This window comes from Lepidochelys kempii, chromosome 7 (assembly GCF_965140265.1).
Source record: "Lepidochelys kempii isolate rLepKem1 chromosome 7, rLepKem1.hap2, whole genome shotgun sequence".
Lineage (NCBI taxonomy): Eukaryota > Metazoa > Chordata > Testudines > Cheloniidae > Lepidochelys > Lepidochelys kempii.
The window spans coordinates 113,521,794-113,539,880 of NC_133262.1; the positions used below are offsets into that span (position 1 = coordinate 113,521,794).

General features: G+C 38.5%; 1 protein-coding gene across 2 annotated transcripts in view; it reads right to left on the minus strand.

The window, feature by feature from the left end:
* The window catches only part of FHIP2A (FHF complex subunit HOOK interacting protein 2A), a 49,211-nt gene that overhangs the window by 16,706 nt on the left and 14,418 nt on the right, over window positions 1–18,087 (minus strand). For both annotated transcript variants that reach the window (XM_073354277.1, XM_073354278.1), the window contains exons 3-13: window positions 16,931–17,100; window positions 13,940–14,044; window positions 13,477–13,599; window positions 9,046–9,318; window positions 8,003–8,199; window positions 6,609–6,723; window positions 6,420–6,496; window positions 6,128–6,320; window positions 3,941–4,110; window positions 2,844–2,987; window positions 650–740 (exon numbers count right to left, since the gene is read on the minus strand). In XM_073354277.1, coding sequence (XP_073210378.1) covers window positions 650–740; window positions 2,844–2,987; window positions 3,941–4,110; window positions 6,128–6,320; window positions 6,420–6,496; window positions 6,609–6,723; window positions 8,003–8,199; window positions 9,046–9,318; window positions 13,477–13,599; window positions 13,940–14,044; window positions 16,931–17,100 — 1,658 coding nt within the window. The remainder of the gene's footprint in view (window positions 1–649; window positions 741–2,843; window positions 2,988–3,940; window positions 4,111–6,127; window positions 6,321–6,419; window positions 6,497–6,608; window positions 6,724–8,002; window positions 8,200–9,045; window positions 9,319–13,476; window positions 13,600–13,939; window positions 14,045–16,930; window positions 17,101–18,087) is intronic.

An 18,087-nucleotide genomic window follows, 5' to 3' on the forward strand; every position in this document is an offset into this window, starting at 1 on the left:
CTGTTCCATCACAGGAGAGTCACAGGACTTCATGAGAAAGGCAGCAAACGAATGCTGATTGTCCTCAGACCAAGGAGACTTTAGATCATGTTTTTAGAAATAAAATCTATGTTTGTTATTTCAAAATATGCAAAATTAAAGCTTTCCCTTCCCACCAATTTTTTAACATCAAACCTGCATGCCTTAGGCTGCATATTAGTCTCACTGAACCATTATTTTAAAGCACTAGGATGTTAACTCTTCTGCAGAATTTTAACATCCACTAAGTTCTATCAAAGATCTTGCCAGGCAGTCCTCTACTGGAGAGGAATGCAGATAAATACAAAGGCAATTTATGAACCAATCTGTGGTGCATGTTTGTTACAGGAATATTAATGCATTTAAAATAATCTATAATTCCCATTAGAGCTGCGTAAGGGGGATTCAGAACTCAATTAAAGATCTCTAAAGGTAAATTCCTGATTAGTCCAAGGCAATTGAATTTTCACCTTTCCCATTACTAGCTTATCTTCAGATATTTTTAGTATAACGGTACGTGTCCCCAAATCCCTTGTAAATTCTCACAAGCAATTCAAAACCCAGAGCATTGGCTAATGAAGAGGAAAAAAGAAGAAACGAAAAAGAAAAAGACTATAGTTGTGTGACATACTTGTCTGTGGGCGTCTCTGAGATAGGTATCATAACCTGTGCCCTCTACATGGTATGATGATTTGGCTTCTTCAGGTACTAGACAGAGAAAGCTAAAAAGGAACAAAAATACATTAATAAATAAATCTAGTCCCACAATGGCAGGACACTATTTTTTCATTATCAATACATGAGTGGTAGATACAATAATGACCCATCTCTTCCAGTTGACAGAGGGGGTTACCCAATAACATTGTGTGACGAAGAAGGGCTATGAAACGTACTGAAACATGTCTATCATTTTAACTACTGCTTGTGCAAATGAATTGTGGGCATAAGAGTTTGAATATCTCGCACTGAGTGTGAAGAAGCCAGTAGAGGGCTAGTGACTTCTGAAAGCAGGGAGGCAAAAGTGAAGTGGAGAATCATAACCAATTCCAAAGATTTGCTAAAGATCAGACTACATCCAGCTCAAAGCAGAGTTAGATGGAAAGTCTACTGGCAAATAAATCAAATAAAAGAAGGGATTTCATGTGAAAAGTTATTACTAATTTTTTTTAGTTAATAAATCATTAGTTTGTCAGTTTTCTGTGATGAAAGAACAGTTAAGAATTTACATGATTTGCAATAACGTGTTCCTGTTACAAATATTGCTGACATTTATTGTGATACAAAAACTACCACCTTGGCAGTCACAGAATTATCATGAATATAGCACAAACAGGAAATGGTGGCTCTCACTACCCAGTTTCCGGACAGTTAGAGAAAATGTAGCTTAATGTGGCTTAAAGATCTTGTATCCAATGTTCAGCTTTCCCTACAATCATGGAACTATCACTGACACCAATGGGAGTTCTGTGTACGGACGGAGAGAGGAATACCGGAGTCTGAAATCTGCCATGTGGATCTTATTATGTATGAAAAAAAATTCATTCTTCCATCAAAGCACTGCAAATACCTGGAAAATTTCCATTCCGCTGATGAAAATATAAATGGGCAGTTTAGCAGATTGCTTTTTGTCTGTGCTCCAAACCATGTCCACCATAAACTGGATGCAAAGGTATATGGGGGGAAAAACTAAGTATTCAATTCCATATCCATTGGTCTCAGTCTGTTTCTTGCCTCTCACACGACTGATTATTTTTGGGTACGTAGGTAGGTCAGCACCAAAATACCAGTGCTCCCTCACTAATATGTATTAACTGACCAAATACCATCTAACTCCAATTTTCATGTTAATGACTGGAAGAATTACAATCACTAAATAGTTTAGATCAGAGAGTCTATCCTCTTGGACATGTTGCTGTCCAGTGTGCACAGCCAAATGTTATAGGGGACAGAGGTGTGACATGGTCCCCAGTAAGCAATCGGTTACCTATAACTCAGCTTCTCCCTCCCCTTCCCTCAGGGGAAGGACTATGGTCAAGCCCTGTAAGAGAGGCTGCTTGAGAGATGAAGCCAAACAGAATGAATATCAATGAGAAGGGATAGCTTTACACTCAGATTCATAGATTCCAAGGCCAGAAGGGACCACTGTGATAATCTAGTCTGGCCTCCTGTATAACACAGGCCATATAACTTCCCCAAAGTAACTTCTTTTGAACTACTGCATATCTTTTTAAAAACACATTTTGATTTAAAAATTGGCAGTCACGGAGAATCCACCACAACCCTTGGTAAATTACTGCAATGGTTAATAATCTTTATTATAATACATTTACATCTTATTTCCAGTCTGAATTTGTTTAGCTTCAACTTCCAGCCACTGGATCTTGTTATCCCTTTGTTTATTAGACTGAAGAGCCAATTATTAAATGTTTGTTTCCCATATAGGTACTTAAGATTTGATCAAGTCACATCTTAACCTTTTCTTTGTTAAGCGACATAGATAGAGCTCCTTAAACTTATCACTATAAGGCAGGTTTTCTAATCCTTTTATCATTCTTGCAGTTCTTCTCTGAACCCTCTCCAGAGACCAAAGACCTAGGATGGACCTCAGGCTGGAAAGGTTTTCTGTTCTCTTTTGGTTTATGTTGAACTATTTTATTTTCTTTCTATAAAACACCAACCGTTATGGAATAGCCTACTGAATGAAACAGTTTATTTCCGGTGCATCATTCCTCCAAGTTACACAGAACATCAGCACTATGCTAACTACATCCCTGATTTAAATTACACACACAAAACAGCTTTTTAAAATTATTTTTTCAACTCACCTATTTACAATTTTATGAACTTCAGTCTTCCCATCGTTTTTTGGATGTTCTGGGCTGATGGGAGGAGAAGCACTTAGCCACTCTTGATTCGACAATGTGTTATCCGGAGAAAGATCAGTAAATAACGGATCTTCTTCCAGGTCTCTGTAAGTTTACATTAGACAGTGACACCAGATAATTCACGGAATGTTAGGGAAGGCAGGAAGCCTTCTGAATCAAAGGCACATTCTCTATTTTTCTTCTCTGACCAGCCAGCACACATTCTAGACTATCACAATTTCAATACCACTTCACTGAATTATTATTATGCAGTATCAACATTTATAAATTGATGACTAACTTAAAAAAAGAGAGAGAGAGGCATAGTCTAGTGGTCTGAGCTGGAGCCAGGAACTTCCGGTTCTGGCTCTGATGCCAGAATACCTCTGCATATCAAATCACTTAGGCCCAGATCCTCAAAGGTATTTAGTTCTAATTTCCATTGGTTTCAATGAAAGTTAGGAGCCTAAACACCTTTGAGGATCTGGGCCTTAATCTCTTTGACCCGATTTCCCGCCCTCTCGTCCCACCTGTAAAAAGGGGATAATGCTTATATACCAAGCACAAAAGGGTGTTTGTAAGCTTCATGAAAAACTATGAAGCTTAAAGATACTGTGGCCCTGATTCAGCAAGATACTTAAGCATATGACTAACCATAAGTATGTTAGCAACCCCACTGAAGTCAATGGAATTGCTTGTGTGCTTCAAGTTAAGCCTATGCAAATTGCTAAACCAGAACCTGTGTGTATTATTATGTAAGAAAGACAAGTTTGCTAATTTACAATCATCTATCACTGTTCTAATCACATACGTGAGCTGCTCATGGAGTAAACTGTGCAACAACTAATCTACATTGACTATGGTTAAAACTTTACAATGCTGTTCACACAAATGGCAAATGATGACAACTAAATGTCATCCACATTCAATTTTATTTCAACTAGATAAAGGAAGAAAAATTGGTCTTAAAAAATAAAAAAATTGGTCTTAAAAAATAAAAAGTGAAAGGTGTACTCAGCCATCGTGAAGTCCCTCACCGATACAACAGAAACACTTACACTGCTCCTGCTATCTGTCCATTCTCCACCACATCTTTATCTTCCTGACAGGGTGGTTTATATTCTGTGTAGTTTCTTTCTTCTAAATTTCTTAGAACCAAGTTGTAAAGAATGTGCTCATTAGGTTTTTGTAAAAGGTGCTCAAACATTCTTAAAGTCATTATGCTGATCTGCAACATAAAAAAAAAAAATAAAGGATTAAAATAAATGCAAGCAGTGTTTCCTTAAACCACTGTTCTTAGCTTACTAAGAGTAGCTGTGTTTATGCATGATGGGAGATTGTTCTTTAATATTAGTCTTTCATATTACAGCCAAACTCAAACATCCTAGTCAGGAACTCAAATATCCTAATCAGGACTGGATCATCATCATACTGGGTGATCTATTAATGTAGATGAAGAGACCACACAAAAGTCAGAAAGAATATACACATTTATCCATGACAACCTTTAACTTTTCTAAAGCATCAGATAGACACAGTTCTGTAAAAGAGGAGAACTGTGCCAAATTAACAGTAACCCTACCCAAAGAACTTACAATCGAACACTTTAATTCTACAACCAGACCAACATGGGCAGGCCCCTGCGCTTGTGTAGACCCAGATATAGGATCAAGACCTAAAAACACTAGTGGATACAATACAGAATTGACACAAAGTGCCATGGGGATTTTATGGCTGGAATTATAGGCTGAAAATTTCAAACCAGGATGCCTGAAGTTAGACACCTAAATAAAAGTGGCCTGATTTTCAGCAATACTGAGCACCCGCATCTCCCACTGACTTCAGTAGGATCTGAGTGGTGTTCAGTATGTCTGATATTCAGTTCATTCATTTAGATGCCTAAATACAAATTTCAGTGCCTAATTTTTGGTGCCCTGGTTTGTAAGCATTGGCTGCTGCATTTAAGTAGGTAGGTGAAATAGACATATAAAGACACAGATTCTTAGCTCAGGCAGGTTTGGGAGGTCTTTCTGAAGCAGAGGGCAGGGGCTTGGAGTATTTAAATTGAGAGGCTGCTCTAAGCATAAGGGGTGGTGTAAAACAGAAAGCACAAAGCCAGGACTTTAACAAACACAAGCATTTGTGATGTGTGGCTCTCTTCTGAAAAGGCTGACTCATCAAGCTGTTCCAAGTGGGAGCCTCACTGCAGTCAAAAGAAAAGGAGTACTTGTGGCACCTTAGAGACTAACCAATTTATTGGCGCATAAACTTTCGTGAGCTACAGCTCACTTCATCGGATGCGTAAAAGTGGAAAATGCAGTGAGGATGTTTTTATACACACAGACCATGAAAAAATGGGTGTTTATCACTTCAAAAGGTTTTCTCCCCCCACCCCACTCTCCTGCTGGTAATAGCTTATCTAAAGTGATCACTCTCCTTACAACGTGTATGATAATCAAGGTGGGCCATTGTAGGGTGGGGGGAGAAAACCTTTTGAAGTGATAAACACCCATTTTTTCATAGTCTGTGTGTATAAAAACATCCTCACCGCATTTTCCACTTTTACGCATCCGATGAAGTGAGCTGTAGCTCACGAAAGCTTATGCTCAAATAAATTGGTTAGTCGCTAAGGTGCCACAAGTACTCCTTTTCTGTTTGCGAATACAGACTAACACGGCTGTTACTCTGAAAACTGCAGTCAAATGATTTCAAAATGGCTCTACATAGAACAGCTTAAGGATCAGGGCATAAAAGGAATGACAGCACCTTCTTAGTCAACACATTTGCACAGTGTATAGTCTCTGTCCTATCTGCTGACTTTAGTGACAAGAATATGTTTTTACTACTTTTTATCTGTCCGCATTCCAGAACCAGCACAACTAAGGGAGAGAGGGGATGATGCATCATCAATAGAACTATAAATTCAACTCCCCATGTAGGGCTAGAATCTATCCTCAGTAACACGTGTACAAGCAACCCCAAACGGACATACATAGCTGCAAATAATGTTAAAATACAGCACAGAGAATCTGATGCTCTAGTCAGAGTCAACACCAAGTTTCACCTCCCAAGGGAAGTTCTGTAGGGCTGGCAGTTAGAACCCTCCCACCCGCCATCTTTTTACCTGTAAAACTCAGCTAGAAGTGACTGACACACTATAAACATGGGACCTCAAAATGCCATTTTTGCAGTCACTTTTCACAGCAGAGCAGCATTTTAGACACATTGACATGACGATTTCTCACCTCATCAGAAATATGGTCACAGTGCTCGATTAACCTGTATCGCAATGGATGTCTGTTGATGTCTGTCAGGGTTTCTGGCTCTCTGTGTCCTCCAAGTATAAAGCCAACCATTTCTTGCAGCAACACATCTGAAGTGACTTGACGGACAATACGATGCAACAGTGCTGTTGATGTAAGGATCCCAATCTCTGAACTGAACAAGAAGTTAAATGTTAGCTACTGGATTCCAACTGAAAATATCAACTTAACTTGTTTTCTATCCAGCTGTTCCACATGCGAAGAGATTACTCACGTTTGCATCAGCTGGGGTTCCATGACACCAACAAAAAATCGTTCCCGTACAGATCTTGCCATAGCAACAGCAGTAGTCTAAAACAGAGGCCACAAAATGTTATCCTTTCAAACTCAAGAGATGTGGAACAATATTATTTGTCAAACTAGTTTTGGATTACCCATATTTATTCCAGAAAACATTTCAAACCTTTTGTGCTTCTTTAATAAGTTGATCACAGTAGTCAAACCAGGAGAGAAATGAAATCAAGGCTCTTTTCCCTGGAAAAGCAGATGCATCTTCTTTGTGGCTATATGAATCCAAACTGGAGGACACAAGAGCAAATATATATATATTTAGTTTAGATACCTTTAAAGAACACTGGGCCCAATACTACTCCCACCGAATTCAATGGCAACATTCTCCATCTGCTTTAATGGGAGCAGGAGTGCAATTAGAGAGAAAAGAGGGAATATTAACAGTTTTCCTGCTGGTCTTCCACAAATCCTGCAGTGCTATCATTACCAGTCTACTGATTTCAATGGCATGCTAAAGTATACTTGGTATGGCCAGCAGAAGAATTCTACATGGATGGACCTAGAATGTTTTAACAGGTTTTTAAGTCAGAAGGGTCACCTAATCTCACCTCCCAAGTAACAGAGGCCATAGAAATTGACCTAGTCATTCCTGAGGTAGTGGGATTATTCTTCTCTAATACGTAAGTGAACACTACCAAGCCCACTCCATAGTTTGGGGCTGAACTAGAGCATATTTTTTTCAAAAACAGTCAATCTCAATCTGAAGTCTCCAAGTGATGATGGATTCACCACATCTCTTGGTAAATTGTTCTAACAGTGGATTACCCTATTAAAAATTGCATCTTATTTTCAATTTGATTTTTAGTTACTATTTCCAGCCATTGGATCTTATATCACCTTTAGCTGCTAAAGAACTTTTTAAAATCAGACATATCATTCCTGTGTAGAAACTTACAGACCACGATCAAGTACTGGGACCAAGACAGTATGCTGGGGCATGGTATGGAGAAGTAAATTCCAAAGTAAAAAGTATTTTTAGAGTCTAACATACAAGTAGTTAGGACAACAGGCTTACTATCTTTTGCCCCATGTTGATGAGTTATATAATAATTGTATTTTCCCTCTTGACTTTTACTACCAAAATGTTAAAACAGTCCTTCATCAAACAGATACTTCCTGTTTCTCTTGGATCCATGTGCTCACTGAACGCACCAAAAAGTTTGTCTACTAATTTCCTATGTCCTTGACATTCAAAAAGGAAAATAATCCAAGGCCTGATTCTGCAGTTATACCACAGACAGATCTCTAATCTAATTCAATGGGAGAGCTGCTCTCAAATGACTGACTGTGCATGGACTGGCAGCCGAATCTGCCCATAACTCAATAATCACTGCAGCGTATGTCTCAAGTCTTAAGAGTACTACTATATTGTATCTGGATTCTGTTAATGAAACTGCTTGCATGGTGCCTTATCTGTACTAGAGGTCTTAGCTAATGGCAGAAATTTAGTTTCAGTATGTGGTACAAAGTAAGCTAAAATATTTAAAACAGAAACAATATTCTTACCCCCAGTTAATTGCTTCAACCGATTCAATATCTAATGGATCCACGGACAGAGGCAGGGCTTTGTAGAGTGTGGTGAGCCTGTCCGTCAGCAATTCACATAAGCAAGTGCTCTGAGTCAAGCACTTGGCTGCTGCTGGCTCTGGCAAACTCACTAAGAGCATGAGGCCTTCACATGCCTTTACTGCTATTCGACCATCCTGTCAAATAGACATGGAAGAGTTAAATAAATCAGGAACGATATTTATTTGAAATCAAACACCAGAAACCAAAGGATCTTTGAAACAGAATCAAAAAGGGACTGAGTGGATTCTTGATGTTCCGTGTTCAGAAATTAGAACAGATATTTCTACTAAATTTGTTTTAGAATCTTTCTTTTGAAGAGGATTATTGACATGGTAAGCATAAAACATTCAAGTTTATATAACCAGTGCTAAAGAGTATACACTGGCTTGGGCCTAATCTAATGTAAAACATCACTTTACAACTATGGGGTATGTAAAGTTTTCTGCTCTTGATACCATTACAGTAAACAGGGCCTTACTTATCCAGTTCCCCTTGAAGTTAATTCTAAATGATCCCTTTGAATTCAGCAGGACTTGAATCAGACCCATAGTGGTTGTTTTGACAAGAAATCAAGTTCACAGACAGAATCAGGTCTACTGAAGCTTTTACAAAAAGTGTGTTTGGTTTATTATTTTGGTTTAATTGATGCTATATAAAGTAGCCCTTTCTTCCATTTTCCATATTCCTTTGTGATATAATTAAACCACTCAACTTGCTTTGGAAGCATACAACATCCTTAAACTAGTTGATCCTAATGAATATCAGATTGCAGTCAATTCATTTTCTAGAATTTTTTGTTTTGTTTTCACCTGGAAATTTGCAAAAGAAATGGTCTACCAAAAAAAGCTATCTGATTTCTTAAGCATTAAATGATATATATATATACACACACGCATATCTATTGTAAATGACTCCCTTCCAGCAACATCCAAAACACTTTACTCATTTTACCACACTGAGTAGAATCGAAAATGACTCACTGGGCTTTTTGTGAGATTTAGCAAAGAATTCACTAAATTATAGTCTTGGTTTAGACGAATAGCTGAGGCCTCAGGTGATGAAGTGACATTTAGTTCATCCAGACTTGTGGATAGATCATCTTCCTTCTCTACTTGCTCCGCTCCAGCAGCATTAGATATTTCTTCAGGTTGAACGGACTGCCCAATGTCTGTCACCAACGAATCCTGGCCTTTTAGCATGTCTTCTGTAATTACACTTGCTGATCCTTTGGAAGCAAATGCTTTTAACTTGTTCTGAAAAGCATTACATTAGGACAGGAGATTATACTGATCAAAATGCTGTTTGCCCTAAAGCGGAAATTTACTAAAATAAAGGTTTATGTAACACATACATCAAGTACAGCAGAACCTCAGTTACGAGCACCTCAGGAATGGAGGCTGTTCATAATTCCGAAATGTTCATAACTCTGAACAAAACATGATGATTGTTCTTTCAAAAATTTACAGCTTTGAAACTTTACTATTCAGAAGAAAATGCTGCTTTGAACCATCTTAATTTAAATGAAACAAAGCACAGAGACAGTTTCCTTACCTTGTCAAATCTTTTTTTAAACTTTCCCTTTATTGTTTTAGTACTTTACATTTAACATAGTGCTGTACTGTATTTCAGTTTTTTTCTTTTTGTCTCTGCTGCTGCCTGATTGCATACTTCCAGTTCCAAATGAACTGTGTGGTTGAATGGTCAGCTTGTAACTCTGGGGATCGTAACTCTGAGGTTCTACTGTAGCTCTTTACAAGGTCAGATGTATTAGTTGTGTAGTATATTATGGGTGCAGAAGCATCTGAATATTTAAATTTAACACATTTTGTACTTTATCAAAATTTCTCCCAAACTCTATACCAAACCATTTTAAGGCTGCTTCTGTGTTAGTTTGTCCAAGACAAATGAAAAGAGATGGTCTTGTTCTTTATATCAAACAACTGAAATGAATACTATTTGATTAGTCCAATCTCCAATATGAATTTCGCATTTACTTTATGCAGGCAACTTTTGACATTAGCACATGGTTTTCAGGTCAAGACCTCAATCCATTTTATCTCTGTGACTATGGAAACACCATTTCCGATTCCAATCAGAAAATGAAACTGATTCTTCACTTGTAGAGATTTTGCCTTCAAAGTGAAAAAAAAGCCTCTCTAAGACTTGTGAGCTACTCTCAAGTGATATTTTTTTTCTGTTTGTATTTTTTAAAGATATCTAGTAGATTTCATAGAGGGGAAGGAGTGGGTACCAAGTTATCACTGGACACCTAGTACTCATACAACACTTTCTTGAGAGTTGTAGGACATTTGCTTTGTTACCTTGAAAGAATGTGACCCAGCCTTCTTTCTATAAATCTGTTTTGTACAAATAAAAGATATATTTACATTAGTGTTCTACAAGACCGAGTGAGAGATTGGTTGTGGGGTAAGGATTCTCTGTTTTTCTGGCACAGACCTAGATGAGTAAATACTGTATTAGACTCATACACTGGACTTCATCTCAAGACCAATTTTTCAAGTGATCACAGTAATAAGATTATAGATCCTATGACATTTATGATAAGGCCACAGTTATTTCAAATATTGCACAAGCATTAAATATTTAAAAGAGTCACCAGTTGGGTTACCAGCTTTTAGTACACACAAACCAGGAGGAAATAAATACACGACAGTCAGACAGCAAACTACAAAAATTCTCTGAACACTTGCCTAGATGATGTGCATTCTTTGTGGAGACACTGTTCTGCATTGCTACTGTGCACGAATATACTGAAGTCCATGGGGAGGTAACCCAGGGATCACATTTATAGTCTATTTCATGGTCCAACAGAAGTATGATTTGGGGGTATGTTGGAAAGATTATGATTTCAGAGAACATAAAATTGTCTTTTCTACAAGTAGGTCTTTTTTTTACACTGCGAAAGGCCTAAGGATGCAAACCAATCAGTATGTTAATGTACATTATCCTTAAAACTGAAATTACTGAACTTCCTAGGATCTATTTCTTGTTGTCTATAAATGGGAAGTGCCTGTATCAAGAACAATAACCCCTGTATGAGAAGGCTTGAATTCCATAAGTGAACCCTTAGAGTGATGTGCTATGTTCAAACTCAGTTATTTCTGATAGGTGCAGGTAATGTCAGCCTCTGTACATCAGAACACATGCATTTAGAGTTTTTGTGTATATTTAAGTTTGCATGTGTCTAGTCATGCAGTTCTGCAGTCTAGCTGCTCACCTGCCTCCTGCAAGAGTGGAGGACAAGATCCTGAATCACCTAATAAAAAAGGTTACATAAAATACATATTCAATGCTTTCTACAAAGCTCTCCTCTGAGTGACCTGATCAGAAAACCCAGTAGAGAGTAGGCAATATAAAAATACATTTGTACATTTTCATGACATAGATAAACACTGGGGGGTCAAATTCTGCTGAGAGTGGTGCAACTTCACTTTATCATTAAGTGACTTCACAGCTTGTTAGCTTGCAGTAACCAAAGGGGTAGGGAATACTGAAAATATAATGTAATGTTATAAACTGATGGTAGAGCCTTACTTTGAATATTGTATTCAATTTTGGTCACTCCACCACCACCCAAACAGATACAGCAGAAATAGAAAAGTTCCAGAGAAGGGAAGTGGAAATGATCAACAGTATGGAAAACCTTCCATATCAGAAGAGATTACAAAGATAAGGACTATTTAGAAAGGAAATGAGTAAGAGGTTTATAAAATAATGAATGAGACAGAAAAGGTAAATTAGCCATTTCTGTGTATCCTCTCAATACAGAAACAAGGGGACACTCAATAAATTAAGTGGTAACTAATTTAAAGCTGATGAAAAGAAACTCTTTTACACCACACACATATAGCATGAGGAACTCACTGCCACAAGATCTAAGTAGGATTCAAAAATGGCTTACAGAAGGTTACTTCAACTGCCATTCACCTAGCAAATTTATTTTCCCAAGAGATGTAGCTATGCAATTAGTCCCTGATCCTAATGCTTGTTAAGCAATATAGTTGAAAACTTCTGTAATAGAATGACTAATTCACTAGAGAACAACTGAAAAAAAGCTGATAGTTTAAACAGAGAATCAAATAGGTGCCTGCTGGGTTTTTTTTTAACTGTAGAAGTAGACGAGATACAGCACAGCTCCACAAACAAACTTCCAGCAAGATGCTATATTTAGATATACCTGCAGGTACAGTTTTGGAGTGATGCACCAGAGTTTCAGCTATAAATTATGTCTGTGTTAATGGAATTTGCAAGATAAGTATCAGATGGCATACTGGGAATTTACCCTCTTAGGTCTTCCAAGGTCTGAGACAGATATCAAGTTACAAATTAGAGCCTCTGAAAGGCTAGGGGCATGGACTGGCAGAATCAACAAACTCTGCATTCCAATTAAATGAATCTAAAATGTCCTGTGTGAAAATAACTCTCCTCTAGAAGTTGTGAAGAGGACTGCCATAGGCTACTATGATTAGAAACATTGGAGCTTCCAATAATCTCTTAAGGCTTGGCCTGAGCTCTAAGACAAAACTCAGTGATCCTAGAACTCTCTTTTAAATTCAGTAGTATCCTGAAGTTTCCAAATCTTCCTGCTGTTAAACTTTCTAATTCTGATGTCAGTCAACACTGTGGCTATTCAGGCTAGCATTCCAGACCACATGCATCACTACCAACTAAGGGCCCAATCCCCCAAGGCCCTCAGCATTTTGCAAGGTGCATTCAAAGCTTCATGGGATAGTCACTTATTCTCCCATGACCTGAGGCAAAGAACAAAGCAAGAAGTCCAATTTTACTCCTGAATGCAGGGCTCCCATGTTACATTCACGACATTGTTACTTCCCCACTGACTAAGGCCTGGTAGACACTAGGGGAGGAAATCGATCTAAGTTACGCAACTTCAGCTACGTGAACTTCAGCAGTCGACGTACTTAGATCTACTCACCATAGTGTCTTCACTGCAGTGAGTCGACAGCTGACACTCCCCCATCGACTCTGCTTGAGCCTCTCGCTCCGGTGGAGTACTGGAGTCGACGGGAGAGCACTCGGTGGTCGATTTATCGTGTCTACACTAGACACGATAAATCGACCCCTGCTCGGCAATCCTGCGGGTAATGTAGACAAGTCCTAAGATGCTCGTTTTCTAATTTGGAGAGTGCCCTCTAATGGTTGCGTTAGGCATGGTTTCAAGCAGAAAAATATGTGAGCTCTGAATGAAGATGCGGAACAAAAGAATGAGACTGTTTCTCTAATAGAAAATAAAAATAAAAGAAAATCCCTTGAATACTTTAAAGAAAATGACACTCAATTAATTGAAAGCAGCCAGTGCAGCACCAATCTGCTTCTCAGGAATTTTTTGGCTGTAATATACCAGTTTTGAAATATACTTGTAAACATACCTCAAGAAAGAAGTTGACCAGGTATGGATCCTGTTTCAGCTTTGCACATACTATGCAGAGAAACTGAATTTCTTCATTTTCTGTTGGTGCTGTTAGAACTTCACCGCAAAGTCTGATTAATTTCTGTGAGTGGGGGGGGAAAAAGTAGACAATTAAAAGTGGAAGAAACCCAGTAGCCTATTGGTAGGCACTCTAGGCTGAATTCTCTTCTCAAAGAGATTCTCTGATGACATTAAGGTACATTGACTTCAACAGATTTACACCGGTATACATGAGATATTATTATTTACTGCTTGCACTGCAGTAACACTCAGAGGTCCCAATCAGTAATTTGTTATTGCACTGGGGGATTAAAAACAAAAAAACCCAGACAGAAACCCCACACAAGAGAGAAACCATTACATTTGACATCCAAAAAGCCTGTCATACACAAATAAATGTTTGTTTGAAACTTGAACCGTACCTGCACTGGTTTATATACATTTATATGTGGGAGAAGAGGTTGTCGAATTCTTCCTAGAAGTTTGGTATAGAAAGACAAAACTTGCTGTTTCATTCCGGGAGGACACTAGACCACAACAGAAATAGAACAACGATGAAATAAACAACATACAAGCTGATCATCCAAAACAGCTGAGATTAAATTGAAATATTAACATCCTTTTGAACAGCTTTATCATAAATAAACAGATCAATTTAAATAGTTGATCCAAAACAACTGAAAATATTAGGTCTTGCTAACTATACATGCTTTATTTTATTAAAAAACCACACCCTTTACATTAATTGAATGCATGCTTTTAATTTATATTTATTTTCACAAAACTTGATATTTTTAACATCTAAGAGCCTATGCCTAGCCAACTGAGTTGTATAACAGAACACAGAGAGTGGGTTGTGGGAAAGTTTATGCCACTACAGAAGCCCAACATCATATATCAACAACTTAGGTACAGCTCTACTGCAAGTAAAATCATCACACTTAACACACCACTTAGGGTTTGTCTACATGAGAGGATTTTTTTAAAATTTGAGTTAACTGACTGCTAGTTAGCTTGAATTACCTAGCACTCTTGTACATGCTAATCTGGACACTCCACAAATGTTTGTTCCAGGACAAAAATGCCTGTAATCTACATAACAGCTGAGAGGTGTGATTTGCAGCTTGGGTTTAGACATACATGCACTAGCTCTGTTCAAGCTAGCGCCTAAAAACAGCAGTGTGGCCATGGAGCTTAGATTAGCCACCTCAGTATGTACACAGGAGGTCAGGCAGGATTGTATTCAGATGGCTACTATGAGCTGCTGTGGCCACACTGCTATTTGTGGGTGCTAGCTCTGTTTGAGTATGTGTATGTCTACCCAAGATGGGAATTACTCCTCCCAGCTGCTGTGTAGACATACCATAGTCAGAACAAAGTGAGAATATTCCCTAACTGGAGTTAACTGCAACACCCTGCACACATTGAACCATGTATTTATTTCAGGTGTACTGAATCACAGAACTGTAGGGGCTGAAAGGGACCTCAAAAGGTCAACTAGTCCACACATGGTAAAGTATGAATAGTAATTCACAAATGGTAAAGTATAAATGACATGCCGTCCAAGAATCACTTGTGCAGACATATTTTTGTAAATGTAATGACTTCTCTTGACTCTTAAAAGCACTTTGCCAGTTTTGCATTTCACACAGCTCAACTGCATCATGTTTTCCTCACAGAGTTTGTAGTTGTATCAAACCAACTATATTTCTAATAAATACATTGCTAATTAAATACCCCAGCCATGTTATGTATTATGGCACCTCATTAATCAGGCTGCAAGACAGATGCCACGTTGATAGGAATATTGGGAGAAAGGTGGTCCCAGAAGGAAGAGATTGCTGTCCCCCAGGCTCAGAGAAACTGAAAACTATCTTTACACATAAGAACCAACCAGATAAGACAAGAAACATCAAGTGAATGTGTGAAAGGTGCAAGACTGACAACCCTGGAGAATGAAGTGCTCTGTTTATCCTCAGAACAGGCAGCAGGAGTGAAAGCTCTTACACTGCCCAACTGATGGACTTCCACCGTGACATGAAGTTACTACCATGAGGGATGAAAGAGTAACTGAGTCTCCATGATCCAGTCAATCCTTGGCCTTTCAGTACATAAGGCTGCCAAGAATGGCACCAACAGTGGCGGTGGCAGTTTTGAGGACATTTCCTGTTCCTGGGAAATGGACTGAGGTCCCAAAACAAACTTCACACAGGCCACAGAATAGCCATGAAAACTTAACACCAAGTGGTCACTACTCACCTGGGCTAGATTTCTACCAGTGACATAGATGAGAAAGGCTCTAAGGTGACTAGAGTATGTAAAAGATGAAACTGTACAAACATTAATTAAAGTACTAATTATGTGCTATCACCATCTAACTGATAGTCCTGAGCCATCCAGTTCTCTACAGTTAAAACAAAATATTAGTCCCATGTAATTCAGAACTTTACGAAGTTGAAAAGGCTTTTTAATATATAGGGCCAAGCTGCCAATTGCAGTATAGCATGACTCAGAATGGGGCATAGAGCACAGGTGGCTTTACTCACCTTTCGGTCCCCCACACCCTCCCAGTTGTGGGGGCTGTAAGCCATCAAACTAGACTGGCACAAATTAGAGTAGACTCAGGGCTGGTTTATCTCATGCTACATCCCCAAAGGGGCTGTTCCACCAGCCAGGACTGCGAGAGCTCCTTGTGCTCTGGTCGCACGCCCTGTGCTGGGGAGGGGACCACAGAGGTGGGAATACAGTTTGGGAAAACCTGAGGTGGTGCCTTAAGGCAGCTTCAAATCCCCTTTGCACCACCGGAGCAGAGCAAAGAGGACTTGAGATGCCATATGGAATCTCACCCATACCTCTCTCTGCTTTATTAAATTATCTAAAGAGCACAGTGCCCAAGAGACTGTTTTATGGAGGGTAATTTGAATGTCTTTTGCAGCTCAGAGCACTAAATCAGGGACAGCATGCTTCTGTAATCTACACAACTGTTTTCAGAAAAACAAACAACAAAACTTAATAAAGCATTTGTCACCCAAGCAAAATGCTGTACAAAGGAGAGTGAGTATTATTATCCCCATATACAGGTGGGAAAACTCAGGCAGAGAGCCAAAGTCACTTCTTGCTCAAGGTCACATAGTCAAGGTTTCCCATCTCCCAGGTCCTGTGCTCTAACCAATGGACCATACTACTTCACTTTGGCTGACTTGAATGACCACTCATTTGCTCATATTACTTTGGAACTCCAGCAACATTCTTGGGTAATGTGAAACAAACGATCATCAGCAAGATTTCATAGAGTTTACGGGTCTTATCCTGCCAGGTGTCGACCATCCTCAACTGGCATAATTCTAATGGGATTGAAGGTCCTAAGTACCTCAAAGGATGAGGCTCTTGCCCACCGCCTGAGATGTACTTACATCAGCTTTCCCTAGTGTGTACAATGTCTCCAAGATCTTGTGATGTAGCAAATATTCCATACAAGGCCCTGTCTCTCCCGATTCCCTCTCATTTTCTTCTTGAACTAGAATATCCAACATCTGTTCCAGGTGAGAAGGAATGTTGGTATCAGTCACAGGAGCTTTGTCATCTAAATAAAAAATATTCAGTTAAAATGATAAAAATAAAAACCAAATTTTCCTTTTCCTTTGAGTTCAATTATAAACCTTTGGTTTAAAACATGGCCGTTTTTCAAAATAACTATTAAAAGAGCCCTCTGAAAAAATTGTTACAACATAGTCAGTGAGTGGTAAAGAGAGTATTAACTAGATAATTCACATCTACATAAATATGCTGGCCCATATTTTCAGAAGGGAAACAGAGATTTTGAATGCCTAACCTGAGACACCTTAAAGGGGCCAGAGGGTTGAGCACATGCCTCTGAAAATCAGGTCTCTTTAACGTATCTCAAAATAGATACAAAGCATTACTGGTCACTTTTGAAAATGTGGACTACTAGATACTAGAGAAGTTTAACCTTAATGTGAAAAAAAAAAAGTGTGGAATACTAAATTTCTGAGACTGTACTAGTCAGATGGTCCCAAAACAATCCAAGACTGGAATCTATGGACAGCATCCAGAATCTACTTCATTTCCACTTGAACAATTCATTCAAGAGTGAGAGACAGAGAGAAGCCTATTTTTTTTAATCTCACAAATAATGAATATCCAAACTTCAGGCTCAGTTCAATTTTTTAAAAAAATTCTTAAGTATGACTATTACATCGTCTTTGTTAAGACTGTGTATTGTTTTATTCAAATTTCAGAGTACAGTTCAGCTCGTAGATCTCTATAAAGGAAAAGAGCCAGATTTTGATCTCAGTTACACTGAAGGCCATGGAGTTACTTTGAATTTGCACCAGTGTAACTGAGAACAGGAATTAACCTAAGGTGTTGTATGGCACTGGTGTGTTTCTAGGAATTTAGAAACAAATTTTTATTTTGCCATATTTTAATTGGACAACTAACGCAGTGTGGAATTAGTCATTTCTTCTTATGCAATAACTTTAAAATACTGTAACGGTCATTTGAATGCCAAAGGAAACAAGTTCACAGAAGAGAATTGCCACATCAGGGC